Source organism: Passer domesticus, chromosome 5 (genome assembly GCF_036417665.1).
Source record: "Passer domesticus isolate bPasDom1 chromosome 5, bPasDom1.hap1, whole genome shotgun sequence".
Classification (NCBI taxonomy): domain Eukaryota; kingdom Metazoa; phylum Chordata; class Aves; order Passeriformes; family Passeridae; genus Passer; species Passer domesticus.
Genome location: NC_087478.1, coordinates 80,794,034 through 80,808,118, shown reverse-complemented (window position 1 = coordinate 80,808,118; position 14,085 = coordinate 80,794,034). Strand labels below are relative to the sequence as shown.

At 44.8% G+C, this 14,085-nt stretch overlaps 1 protein-coding gene across 2 annotated transcripts in view; it reads right to left on the bottom strand.

Annotated features, from left to right (window-relative positions):
• AEBP2 (AE binding protein 2) overlaps positions 1 to 12,839 on the bottom strand; it is a 37,690-nt gene extending 24,851 nt beyond the window's left edge. The window contains exon 1 of one of the 2 annotated variants that reach the window (XM_064421423.1): positions 12,096 to 12,839. In XM_064421423.1, the coding sequence (XP_064277493.1) occupies positions 12,096 to 12,787 (692 nt within the window). In that variant the 5' untranslated portion in view covers positions 12,788 to 12,839. The remainder of the gene's footprint in view (positions 1 to 12,095) is intronic. The other variant, XM_064421424.1, reaches the window with a different exon arrangement.
• Between the last annotated feature and the right edge of the window lie 1,246 nt (positions 12,840 to 14,085).

The following is a 14,085-nucleotide window of genomic DNA, read 5'->3' as shown; positions in this document are numbered from 1 at the left end:
AAGACTGACTAATTACTAAAATTTAGAACTGTTACAGCAAGCACAACATGATCTTCGAGCTTATGTTGTCCCTATTTTCAACCTAATCGAGCACCTGAATCAACTTGACGTAAAAATCACAGGTCTAGAGGCAAGAACTGAATGCCTTACTAAACCCACACCTCATTTCACCAAGTCTGCAAACGCTGGCAGCGTCTGCCAAACACAGCAAGGTAGAACTGAAAACACAGAATCTTCTCAGAGGGGTCAGACGTTTTTTTCTCCTCCTACAAATTTTCCCTCTACCAAGAGATCAACAGCTTTGAAACCCTACTGACATTTAAAATGTGTTCATTAAGCAAAACCATGCAAGCTTAGATAGAGGAATCATTACCTCAAAGGCATTGTTTCAGGTCTTATTTTTACCTCTACTTATTGCACCTGTGGCTAGAAATAATACTATCTTCATTATCAAGTACATTAAGGTATTTGTAGCAGCACTTTCATGTTAAAAGGTTAGTGATTACACAATTAAATGTGTCTAGCTGGTTAATTCAGTTCAAACTCTACTTAAAAACAACCCTGAAACAAAAAAGAATACCTAAAAGCTTGTAAGAAGCTGCTAGTCATTTTCACTTCACGGAAAACAAAAAGCATTTTTCAAGCATTTTACATTCTGGATTATTCTGTTCCTTTAAGCAAAATTAAGCCACTGTTGGAGTTTTGTAAATGTAGATATTATCTATAAGGAGAAAAACGAAATCCAAATTATTCACAATTTAAAATGCACAAATTTTAAACTACATATTATACAACTGGGCCCTAATTTTTGTGCACATTTAAATGTGAATAAAAATATAAGGAGACTATGATTTAATGCATTAAATAAAATGGTATACTGCACATGACTGCTGACACACACGGCTCTCCAAGGACATTGTTTTCCTCGCTACTGCAAGTAATTCCTTCTATTGAATTTAATGAATGAAATGCCCAAAATTCATTCTTTCCCTGATATTGTTAATCTTTCAGAACAACAGAGTAAGAGCCGAGAAGGAATAACACCAAAAAACCTGAAAGAACAGCAAAATAATTTCATTTTTTGTTTCCACCAGGTCCCATTAGCAACTGCCCACTTGAAGCGAGAGCAGAGCCAGGCACGGAACACATGCACAAAAGCCCAATCAATTTGCTATTATACTTTTAATGTCTGCTGTACATACTCCCTGTAGACCTTAACTGAAGTAACCTTCCCTGAGGCAAAAGCAGCCCTAACAGATGGGCCTTACACCGTGCCCTCGAGGGTCAACAAGCAGCCCTTGAGGCGGATCAACAGGAGCTCGTTTGGCTGAGAGCGCCTCCACCCAGAGCTCCCAGCGCCCACAGGCTCGGTGCACGAGGTGACCAAAGGACCCCGCTGAATTCAGCCGGCACCAAACGATCCTGACAGATCCTATATGGAAAAACCTGCTCTTGGAAAGCATCAAATTGAAAACGAACGGCAATTGCAGCGAGCACGCACTGCAGGGTGGCTGAAAGCAACGCTGCTGAGCAGCCATCCAGCCGCACAGCACACCACGGCAAGTTTAGAGAAGTTTCTTCTGAAAATCACTGATAACCCAGCCAGAAAACATCAAATCAGCAGACTGCCTCCGAAACCATATGCTACACACCTTACTGCAAATAAATAAATAGATAAAGGATTAAAAAAACAAACCAAACAAAAATAAATACCCTGCTTCTTTCTTTCTCTGTACTAGTCAGTGAAATAATCTGTCACCTCCCCTTACAGCTGCAGCTACATTGGTTCAATCCATGAGGGAAACTCAAGAAAGAAAAACTGAACTGTTACAGTCAAATAAAACAACCTCAGAATAATGGGAACAATGTGAATGACAGTCACATCTCACAGCAACTTCAAGGGTTAAAACCTAGAAACCAACAGAAAAGCTTTTACCACCTGGAAGACTAAATCACAACTAGGTACTAATCCCAAAAGAAAACAAACAGCACCAACTGCAATCACTCAATTACAAACACCAAGTCAGAACAGAAACATTGAAAGAAAATAATAATGACATGCTTAGTGACATCCCCCAGCACCTCGTTATTTTCATTTCACTAAGAAAACTGAGAGTGAAAACAAAAACTTCACAATTTCCCCCACTATTCCTATTACTTTCCAAGATAAGAGGTGGAAAATTGTGGTGCACAGCTCTGGCCAATGGACAAGTTCCACAAAAACAACAGCTTTTCAACACCACCAAATTCAAAATAATTTGTGCTTGCTACTTCCTAATGCAATCAAAGAGCTAGCAAAGATAAATCCTCACTAAACTTCAAAATTATCAAATTATTAACCCTCAGCTCCCATCATTCAGAGGAGGATCTTTACCTGTCCTATTTTAAAATCTCTCCAACAATTCCAGAGAGGCCACAGGTACAACAGGTTAGTAACAGATTAGAGTAGTAACATTAGATTTTTAGTTCCTAAACAAAAGCAGAGGAAGAATAAATTCCTATGTTTTTGTACTAAGATTTAATTTTTGCTGACATTTAATGAGAATTAAGCAAACTTTAATGCCAATGTCTTTATGAAGCTACTGTCACAACATCTGCATGGGGGTACCAGTACACAATACAATGCAGGGCTCAAGGCAATTACACACAGGTGGCCAGTTCATCTTTTGGCTGTACGTTCTCCAAATGATCATGCCAATTTAAAAGTAAGATTTAAACAGGTCCTACGAAAAACAGAGCTTCCAAAACATGAGCAATCACCATAAGTCAGCAAAGTTTGAGATTTGCCTCATTTTTGTTTTTGTTCCTCTTTGGTAAATTTGGTATTTTATGATGCATCTAGATTGGAAACAGATAAACTCCTCCTACTAAATTCCAGTAATTTATCAATTTAATTCCCTAAACCAAACATGTATGTTTCACAAGCAAAACAGTCTGTCTTACTTCAATGGATGTAGTTTGATTGTGGCATGAAAATACCATTATGCTTTAGAGCTTTTACAGTTCCTTTTCACTGAACCAGCAACCAGCCCAGAGAGAATCTTCAAAGGAGACAGAAAGCAACTCCAGCTACCTGCATATCTAAAGGGGTTTTCTTGGCTGATTTTGCTGAGAAAACCATTTAAATGTAAACCTTTATACAGAAAGTATCCAAAATAATTTCATGACTGATACTGATCATTTGCTGAGTTCAGGAAAACCCACCACCAGTAAGAACAAAATAGTGTATGTGGATAAACCACCATGAAAAAAAAAAATCCAGAGCAAAGAGAAAATACAGAACTCTAAATGGCTGCCAAAGAGAAAGATTACTCATGTGGCAGCAAGAAATCAGAATATCTGGATCAAAAAAATCAGCCAGGACTACATGAAGTGAAAGTCCATCACTGTGTTTTGAAGGCAGCACCTTCTCTTGGCACATGACACCCACAAAGAACCTCAGCAGACAGACAGAACAACTGACTCCATCCACAGCTCTTCACAGGCAAGCAGGCAAAGCAGGATAGGCAAAAATAAGTAAAAGCAACATTAAGGCAACATAAAGAAAAAAAAGACCTTCACTTTCAGGGCTGCGTGATTGAAGAAAGCACCCACTCACTTGGAAGCACTTGTGCTTCTGAATCACGTAAGCATTTTTCTGGAAATCAAAACTATCAAATCTATGCTTTACACTAATCATGTTATTCTAACAGAAACTTCTCAAAACGAACAGACTCAAAAAGTGTTCATAAATCAATCTTCAAAACAAGACTGGAAAATTCTTTATTAAATATATGTATTATGACTACTAAGCAAGCAACACAGCAGAAAATAAAATACTCAAGGGAGAGAATTTCATATGGCATGGCAAGTGGTAACATTAAAAACTTGTTTTTAAATTCTTTTTGAAGCAGCAGCTTATTTTAGAGTAAAGCTACGTCTAGATAAAGTATAAACACCTAGAAAAGGGAACACTGCAAACACTTCAGCCTGATAATATAAAAGCAAGGAAGACAGGAAAGCTCTTTGAGATAGAGAAATTGAAGGAACTTAAAATAACAAACATGCACAGGAAACAAAACAAGACTGAGAAAGTGTGTTATGATTCACCACCTCTAGAGCTGTTTCCACTCTCCTGGATCACTTAATTTGATTATTTAGATTGTTATTCCTAGGATATTTGGGCTCATAATACTTGCATAACACAAACCCAGGGCATCACAGGATTTGCAGCATACAGAGCAACTGGAAGGACACTGAGGAAATTTGGAATGCCAAAATATCCGAGGAACAGTGCAAAAATAGAGCAGGTTAAACATATGTGCCTTGTGATATGACAGCACAAAGATGACATTCTGCAAAAGGATTACACAAATCAAGAAACTGTACTCGACTCTGCCTTAAAGATACAAATAAAACTGCCTTTCATTTCTGGGAACCATGTTATCTTCAAGTCAATAATCTCCCTGAAAAGTTAAGAGAACAGCAACAAGTGGTTCACAATTTTCAGCCTTTACTGATAAAGGAGTGTGTTTACTAGCACAGCTTCGGAGAAGCAGAGAAAAAGAGAAAAATACCCACTAAAGTACCACCAGAAATAATTTATTCTTTTAACAGTGCTTCCCACTTTGAGAACCATTATGAAATTGTCTAATCAGCACTGGAAGATAACAGCCTTCAAGGAAATTTCATCTGCTCCCTCAAGCTCAGGATGCCTCCTCTCATCCCAGAACGAAGAAAACAAATGGAACATAAAATGACCAAAGAAAGATGAAAACTTACAGAGCAGATCTAAAAAATCCTTCCAGTTTCAGTTATCATCACGTTAACTTCAACTTAAAATGGGAAAAAATACACAGCTAGGATAGCATTGTAGAAAGCAGCAGCCTTGTCTATTTCTACCTCAGTGAATACTTGCTCCTTCAAGTATTTACTTCAAGTATTAGCCATGCATCAAAAGCAAAGAAACCAGCAAAGTACAGCTCCACTAACTGGCCTAATTCGTAACAAAAAGATCGTAAATGAAGGTTTGACTCCTGTTCTGTGGGACACTGAATTAACTTCTCCTTGTACCAACTGTCTAAGCTGTAACTTAGCATTCATGTCACCCTAAGGAACTCTACTTAAAGACATGCCAAAAAGAGTTTTATTTCAAAGGAAAAAGAAATATTTACATTTCTTTGCACATATTGATAATATTTTCTTTGCATTTTTAAGATTTGTTTTTTCATTTGGAACATAAGTCATTACTACAGCACAATTAACTAAAATGCTCAAAATAAGGACTTTACTGCAATTTTACAGGGGAGCTAGTAATTTATACAAAAGGCTACATGGAATGACATTAATAGTAAGTGGAACTTCTTTATGCTAGGTTCTTATTTAGGCATATTTAATAAATCATAAAACCGCTGTATGAGCCAACAGTAAGTTTTTCACAAGTCTCAAACCACCAAGGTGCAGTTTTCTCCCTCTGACATTACACAAGCTGTTTGAATTAGTGCACTCCTCTATGCTGCACCAGGATGACAACAGGACTTGCAAAATCATAAACAGTCATAAATCTTTTGCTTTTCTCTATCAAATATCTTGGCATATACCTTAAGTAACCTCTATCAAATAAAGAAAGAATTCATTAAACATTAGCAACAGAAGTTCAGCAAAATTTATTTAAGAATGTACATTCTAGTATAGAAAAGAAAATTAGATATGGGAAAAGAAATCCCAGGTCTTTCTTGCTTTACATTTTATCATTCTTAAGGGGGGAAAAAAGTACTTCAGCATCTCAAAAGGCTTCAAAAATTTTCCCCAGTTCTTTGTTACCTTTGAATGCTGCAAAACCACAATTGTAATCACTATCTTTGCGTATCACAAAACCAATGATAAGCAGCAAGCACAACATGGAATATTTATATTTCATTTTCTAAAACAAATATTTTTTTAACAACCCCAGACAGAAAACATATAGTTATAAAAAAGAATCAGTTACATAGATAGAGAACCAAAGAAATCTCTACCTCAGGGAATCTTACAAAATTGCCACTTTGTATTTCTGCAAGTCATGCCATCATATTTTTTTAACAGGAACAGGGAGAGTGGACAAAACTCACAGCTCATACGAAGAAGTTCCTTACCCTCTTCTGCTCTGTCTCCTGCACAACTTCACTGGAGACTGCACTCCCACCTGCCTCGATGACTCCCTGCAATTACTTGGCTACTTTACAGCAGAGACCAATTTTTCACTTTCTTTGGGTTCAGTTCTCTTCTTCCCCTCAGGCTATCAGACAAATCTCGTTCCCTCGCATCCCAGAAGTTTTCTGTGTGTATCTCACATCACCCCCTCGCCAGAAACCTCTATTCTTGTCTCGAAAGCTCCATCTGCCTTCCATCTCCCTGCTCTGCCGTGCACCACTTTCCCAGCCAACCCCAGACTGCTCTCCAAGCACCCCAAGGCAAGGGGTTCTAGGTGGATTTCCACACTGCTGACTTCCACGCCAGCTCTCCCTGCTGCTCACTCCCCCACCGCTCCTCTCCAGCTGGGCAGGGGTTTTAAAAAAATATGTAAATATATGAGAGGTACTAGAAAGCTGTGGGAAGATCTGAGCACGAGTGGTATGGTGGAACATTTCCACTGCATCATCCAAGAGAGGTGGCTTTATCTGTGACCAGCTCCAGAATGTGATGTCACACCTCTGCCAAACGGCTGCGTGTGACACCCTGTTTAACTTCACTGCAAAGTGAAACAGGGAAAGGCAAAAAAAAAAAGGGGGGGGAGGAAGGAAAAATCAAGACAGTTTTTTTCCATTACTGCCAAGGCAATTCCCTGAAAAAACCCATCTATTAAACCTTGTATTTAGAAGTTACCAGACTTGATGATGTCACAAACTTAACACAACACGCACACAGACCGGTGTGGACGTTCAAATCCTACATAAAAGCAAAACTAATTCTGTCTTACACTGAATAGGAAAATGTTTTTCTCAAATTCTATGAAGTATATTTACATCTTACTACAATAACTATAACAGCTCATTATACCAAGCTCTTTCATCTAGTTCACAAAAAGACCTCATGTTAACCACTCAATTATACCAACCAACAGCTTCAGTAATAAAGATACTCACCATACAAAATATCTGGGCTGTTTTGTCTACCCATCAAAAGCTATTTTCTCCCGTGCCAGAAAGGCCTGAACATAACCATTACAGAAACAAGGGGTTTATTTTGCAATTTGAAAGCAAATAACTACAGCAACAATAAAAGCAGTTAGAAATACAGCAAATACAATTTTCAGCAGAATTTCTGAAACCCGGGTAAACCTCTGTGTAGTTCACTGTGACATGGCAATATTACACACACTCAAAAAAAATATTTAACGACTTAACCACCTTGCCTTAAGTGCTAATGAATGATTCTTCACTTCCTGCATAGGAACAAGTGAGACTACGCAGCAAAGAGAGGCCTGAAGCACTTTTTAATCTGGTCACATGGATCCATGAAACACACCTATTAGTACCACATGTCCTCAGGACTGTATTTCAGATTTACTGCTCTGCCTTCATAAATGTCACTCATACAACCTGAGTGCCACTGCCAAGCCAACCTTGGAAGTTCTTCACTTTTAAGATTTTAAAAGATAGACAAAATAAAGCCTAGAATTAAAACTAGTATTTTTAAATCAGCATACATCTTAAAGGTTGACAAGGCCTTCATTTTACATGAGATTTAAAAAAACTCAGACTAGAGCCTGGAATTTTCATGTCTAAACCTCTTATCTTTCAACCCATTAGTTCCACACTGTCACTTCACTCAGTAAAATGAAAAAACATCATAATCTGAAGCACAGAAAAGTTTACTACTGAAAAACTTATCTGACATGTGTTTTCAAAACTACTCATCTATTAAATAGGAACAGAATAATAACATTTCTAGAAGTATTTTGCAAGTCTTATGTGGTTAAGAACACAAACTGCCACTGAGTATTATTAAGTACTCCTTGAGTCAGGGCCCCACAATAACTGACTTGTTGGTGAGTAACAAAAAACATGAAAAGGTTATCCCCTCCCAAAAAATCCCAAACAAACAAACAAAACAAAAAAGAAATTAAAAAGAAAATAAAGCCTTACAAGTTTCATGAAAAATTGCCTGTAAGATGGGCATTATTTAGTGCTGTGCCTAAGGGACAGATTATTACACAGGTCCAAAGACAACCTGTTGCACTTGGCCCAGGAGCACATCAATCAGCACTCCCAGCTCCCGCAGCAGAACAGCTGATCCTGCAGCCCCAATGCACCTTCCCCATGCTCACTGCCCAGCCAGGAGCAGGAGGGAGCAAAGGAAAAACTGCTAAGAGGGGTAAAGATAATGTAAGAATAGTAAACCAGGGGGAACTTCCAGGTGACAAGACAAATTCACAAGGGTGAACAAAAAAGCTCTTCATACAGATTTACTACTTTAATTTCTGCTCAGCAACTTCCAACTGCGAGACCTACCACTGCTTTCTAAACCAAACAAAATCTGACGATGAAACTATTTCAGATTTAAATACATTTCCATAATAAGTGTTCCAGTAAACAATATTTAAATTATTTCAGTAAACTAAGTGTTTGTAAGAAAATATCATAATTCAGCAGTAACAACAGCAGGGAGCTGCAGATGCATCTCCATCACGCTCAGCTCAGCTGGTTTATAACCAAATCCATGCATTTGCTTAGGTCCAGCTTCAGTGTTTATAGTTAACTGAACCATTATTTTTTCAAGTCCTGTCAAATGTTTCTCAGCATTACAGCAAGACTAGCAGCTCCAGAGCTGGAAGAACACATCCATCCTTTCAGCACAGGTCTCAAGTTGGGGAAAGGCACAAGAAAATGAGCAGCATTCACGTGCTGATAATAGTCATTGTTCCAACTGTAAATCCAGAGGATCACTAGGCTTGAATGCAGACTATTATTACTCAGCCAGCTGATCTGAGCTGGCTCACAAAAGTCACAGACAAACTCCTGCACAGCAGTGGGAACTTAGCACAATTCCCAGGGAAAAAATGGAACTACTACAGATCAACGAGATACCTGCCAGTCCTAGAGTTAGTGCACTGAACTCTCCTGTGTGCTGAAAATGCCACCTTGGTTGTTTATCCTGGGTGTCAGTCTGGGCTTTGCTTTTTCCTTTCTGGGTTTTTTGGGAGGGAAGATAAGCATGTTGTAGCAAAGTACAAAGTCTATCTGCAGGTATGGAAATGCAGGGTTAAAATTCACCCTAAATTTCAGGGCATTGATAGTCACCTCTTTATTTATTTCTCGTGTTATTATAAATACTGACCAATTTCCTACAAATTATTTTTTGCTGTCAGCGGATACTCTCGAAATACAGTAAAATGTTAAAAATAGAAGTTGTTGAACAGTAGCTCTATTTTGACCATATGCAAGATTTTCCTCTTCATCTGCTTCATTTGTATTTGATATCACTAAAGGAAAAGTCAGAGATAACACAACGTGGAGAATGATAAAGAACATGCACAAGGAAATGGGAATTTGATCACTCACGTAATTCAGGCCCTCTTACCACACCCTTTAATTCATTCAAATTTTCTAAAGAGGAAGCAAGAAAAAAAAATCCCAAGCCCAGGGGCATGATGTGAATGTTACCAAACCTGCTGACAGCAGGAGAGTCTTTACTGAGAACACTCTCCTCCCAGCTTCCTCTGGCTAAACCCAGGCTCTGAAAAGTCAAGCCTGTTAGTTCCATCTCTTCCCTTTTCTCTCTACTCCCTCCCCAGGGAATCTTTACAACACACAGAGTCAGACACCGAGCTCCTCAGGACTTCGGAGACACGGGGAGTCAGCAAAGGTCATGAAGTACTGCACAACTAACTACCCCAGATTAAACAACACTTAAATAACAATAAAATATCATTCTCTAACAGTCACAGAATTTCCATTTTAATCCGGAGGTGACCAAATCAACAAATAATTTATTCTTTCGGGAATTCAATATATTAAGTCGAAGCTGCTTCCAGCTCTTCCTTGGTATTTCACTATTCCAATTTACACACTCTAACTCCTCAGCACATCCCTACCTTTTGCAGCACTCTGCTTGTCTGTGTGACCATCTGAAAGGCACAGGATTATGCTGTGGCTGCCTTCCAAGCAGCAGCAATCATTTGGATCACAATGTCAAGCGAGCAACTTGCTGGACTACATGTGACAAAAATAATAAAGCATTCTAACACGCTGCAGCAAAGAGTGCACACCAAACGAAATTTTCCAACCCCAGGAATAACAAATGGCACTCTTGGCAGCATTGCTCTTCTCCCACCAACTCAACAAGCAGGCCTTGCAATTGCAGCACAAAACACACCCTCAACACCCCAAGCTTCCATCCTGGCAGGTCAAGAGAAAACTTTGCAAAGATTCAAAACAAGGCACAGTCCTTAGTTAAACCACTAAACACAAAGAGTCCTGCTCCTGGTGGTAAAGGGAAGGAGCAGGGACACACACACACGAGGATTTAACCACGTACAGCAAGAGGACCACGAGAACAATGACAGAGAAAGAAAGTAGCAACCAGCTCCGGAGGGCACAGGGCAAGGCATAATGACGCTACTTCCAGAAAACCCCTGCAAGTTATTTCTGTTATTTCCTCAAGCCCGACACGCACTTGGATGAGATCAGGATGAGATTCAGACTTTCACTCTACGAAAAAGAAAAAACTGTCATCCTAAAGCTCCTTTATGTACCTGGTGTTTTTCCAGAAGTCTACTCCCATACTTAGTCAATTGCACGTAAAATCTCAGCTTTTGAAAAAAACAGAAAACAAACAAACCTACAAACAAACCCAAACCTCCACACCCCTTTTCCACTCGCGTAAGTTTAGAAGAAAGAAAACGTGACTTCTGTGAGTCTCAGAAGTCTGATGGAAACCAAAAACCTGAATTTTTTTCTGTCTTCCTAAGACTTTTAGGCCAATTACATGGTTTTGGGGAACTGACTCACGAGGGGTTTGCTGGGCTGGTTTTAATCTTCGAGGTTAGGTCCAGTCATGCCCCGTTTTCATTCTGAAATATAGGTACTTGTACAGTTACAAAGATTTTGATCTAACATATATTCAAAGTACATTTCTGGACCAAACCACGCAATTCTCCACACTTAACAGTGAAACTATCCTAAGAAAATACAAATAAAATTCTAATTGTTACTTAAGTGTAACTCTAGCAGAGAAGTCTGATACTTTTTCTGCTAAACATATAGAAAAATCGTACAAGTTTCTTAACTATTTCAAAGGACTAATTAGCAAGGGGCACACAGCATTTTCACACTGTTTTTACATCCTTTTTCCATCCTATTTTCAGTTTTTCAAGTAAACTGTTGCATACAACATCCAGGAGAGCTCCTACATAAGCCGTGTTCTTTGAAATGCTTGACTCAGTAGGCTGAAACAGACCTGAATGGTCGAATTCAACCATGTGTGAGAACTCGGCTGTGCCTTTTCACCAGAACCGAGCTAGAATCTTGGTAAAATTAAATGCGCAGCTTTAACACACAAAAGCTCAAGAATTCATCCTTACAGATTCTGAAATCCACAATTACAGAACTCATTCAATGGTGACTCTGAGCCCCACTTCACACCGTGCACGATTATTACTTGTGCACACGCAATGCAGGAAAGGCTGGTCTCCTTTTTATTTCAGCAAACTCGGTTTTTTCCCCCTCACGTTTTACGAGGCTTTCACTCGGTTTTCTCCCTCTAGAGCAGAGACCCTGTTGCGGGCGCAGGTCAAACCGCATCCAGAGACGCATTCCCCACCCCGAAGCTTCACCCCACCTGCGCTTTGCCGCAAGACACAGCCCTGAAGAACCCCGAGAGCACCATCTGAGAAAAATCCGCAGCTTCCGAGGCAAGAGGCCCCGCAGGAGGAGGCGGCGGCGGCAGCGCCCGGCGGGGCCGCGATGGCCGGGGAGCGCCCCCTCCTCCGCGGCCATCGGGCAGCCGGGGGCCCCGGGGAGCAGGGGCGGGGGCCCGGCACAAGTTGGCCGGGGAAACCTGTGGCTGCCGTGACAGCCGCGGGAGGGAGCGGGGCGGCGCCCGGGCAGCGGGGGCTGCCGAGGCCGGGCACTGACCTGTCCTCCGAGTCCATGCGGCTGAGGGGCTCGCCGTCCGAGGACATCTCCAGGCTGCCCCGCCGGCCGCCCGACGTGGCGCTGCCGCAGCTGCTGCCGCCGCCCGTGCCGGGGCCGGTGCCGTAGCCCTCGTCGCCGCCGCTGGACACGCTGCTGGAGCTGCTGCCGCCCCCGCCGCCGCCGCGGCCCGGCCCGTCCTCCTGGCTGCCCCGGGGGCCCTTGGGCTCCTCCTTGGCGTCGGCCTCGCTGCCGCCGCCGGGGCTCGGCGAGCGGGTCTCGTCGCTGCAGCAGCCGCTGCTCGTGCTGCTGCTGCTGCTGCTGCTGCCCACCAGGCTGCTCTCCTCCTCCTCGCCGCCCTCCTCCTCCTCCTCTTCCTCCTCCTCGTCCTCGTCCTCCCCGTCCCCGGCCTGGCTGGCGCTCTCCGGGCTCGGCTCCGACATGCTCTCCGCCTCGCCGTTCAGCAGCAGCAGCGGCTCCGGCTCCGCCGCGGCCGAGGACGAAGGCGGCGGCGGCGGCGACGATGACGAGGAGGATCCAGCCCCACCGGCGGCGGCGGCGGCGGCGGCGGCCACCACCTCCACCTCCGCCGCCGCCGCCGCCACCTCCGCCTCCTCCTCCTCCTCGGCGGGCGCCGCCTGCCCGGGAAGGCGCCGCTGGGGCTCCGCCATGTCGCTGCAGCGAGCGGCCGCCATGGCGCCTGCGAGTCGCTGCCGCGCGCGCGGGGCCGGCCGCGGGCGGGCGGGCGTGCGCGCGGCGGGGGCGTGCGCGCGCGGCCCCGTGCGCGCCGCCGGCGCGCGCTCCCGCCGCCCGCTCCTCCTTCCTTCGCCCTCCTCGCGCACCCGCGCCGCCGGGGAGGGGCGGGGCGGGGCGGGGCTCGGCTCGTGCCGCCGCCGCCGCACGCGCTACGGAGCGCGCCGGGGGACAAACAACGCGGGGAGGGCGGAGCGGCGGCGGCCGCCGCCCCCGGCGCGAAGGGGCGGTGGCGGGGGAGTCTGCCGGGGATCCCAGCGTGAATCCCCGTCCTGGAATCCCCCGGGAATCTCGGTTCGAATCCACCGGGCATCCCAGCCGCCGGTCCATGGACAGCGGGGAGTGCCGCGGGACGCGCCGGGAGCCGGGAACGAGGCGCTCCCGGTTCCCCCGCCTCGCTCCAGGACAAATCCCCGCGGCACCAGTGCCCCACAGCGGGGCGGGGACATTCCCGGCTGGCGCTGGACAAGGAGCAGAGCCGGAGCAGGGCGGCCCCGGCGGAGGGCGCGGCAGGCGGGGCTGCGCTGGCACCGGGCACGGCGGGTCCCCTCACGGGCACCGCGGGTTCTCTCACAAGCACACAGGATCCCCTTCACGGGCACGCAGGGTCCCCTCAATGGGCACCACTGATCCCTTCACGGGCACAGCGGATCTCCTCACGGGCACCGCTGATCCCTTCACGGGCACCGCTGATCCCTTGAAGGGCACTGCGGATCCCTTCACGGGCACACGGGATCCCCTCACGGGCACCTCGGATCCCCTCATGGGCACCGCGGGTCCCCTCACGGTCACGCAGGGTCCCTTCACGGTCACCTCGGATGCCCTCACGGGCACGGCGGGGGGAAGCGGGACACGGAGCGCCCGGAACGGGAGAAGCGAGGCTCCTGGGGAAGAGCTGCAGGGCGCTGGGGAGCCAGCCGGGCAGGAGTGCCACTGCTCGGCTCGGCCGAGGCAGGAAGGAGATGGGGAAAGGGACCCAGCGCCGCTGGAAAAGGAGTGGAAAACACCGCGCTGTGCAAGGAGGGGAGAATGGACCAGAACAAACTGGCCTGGAACCTGTCCTGGCAGGGAAGAGGCTTCCCGGCTCCTGGGGGAAAACTGTGTGACCAAAAGAGAATGTGAGATATCAGAGAATGGCTTGGATTGGAATGAACCTTAAAGATAATCTCATTCCAAACCCTTGCCCAGCAGGGATGCCTTCCACCAGAGCAGGTTGCTCAGAGTCCCTTCCAACCTCGCC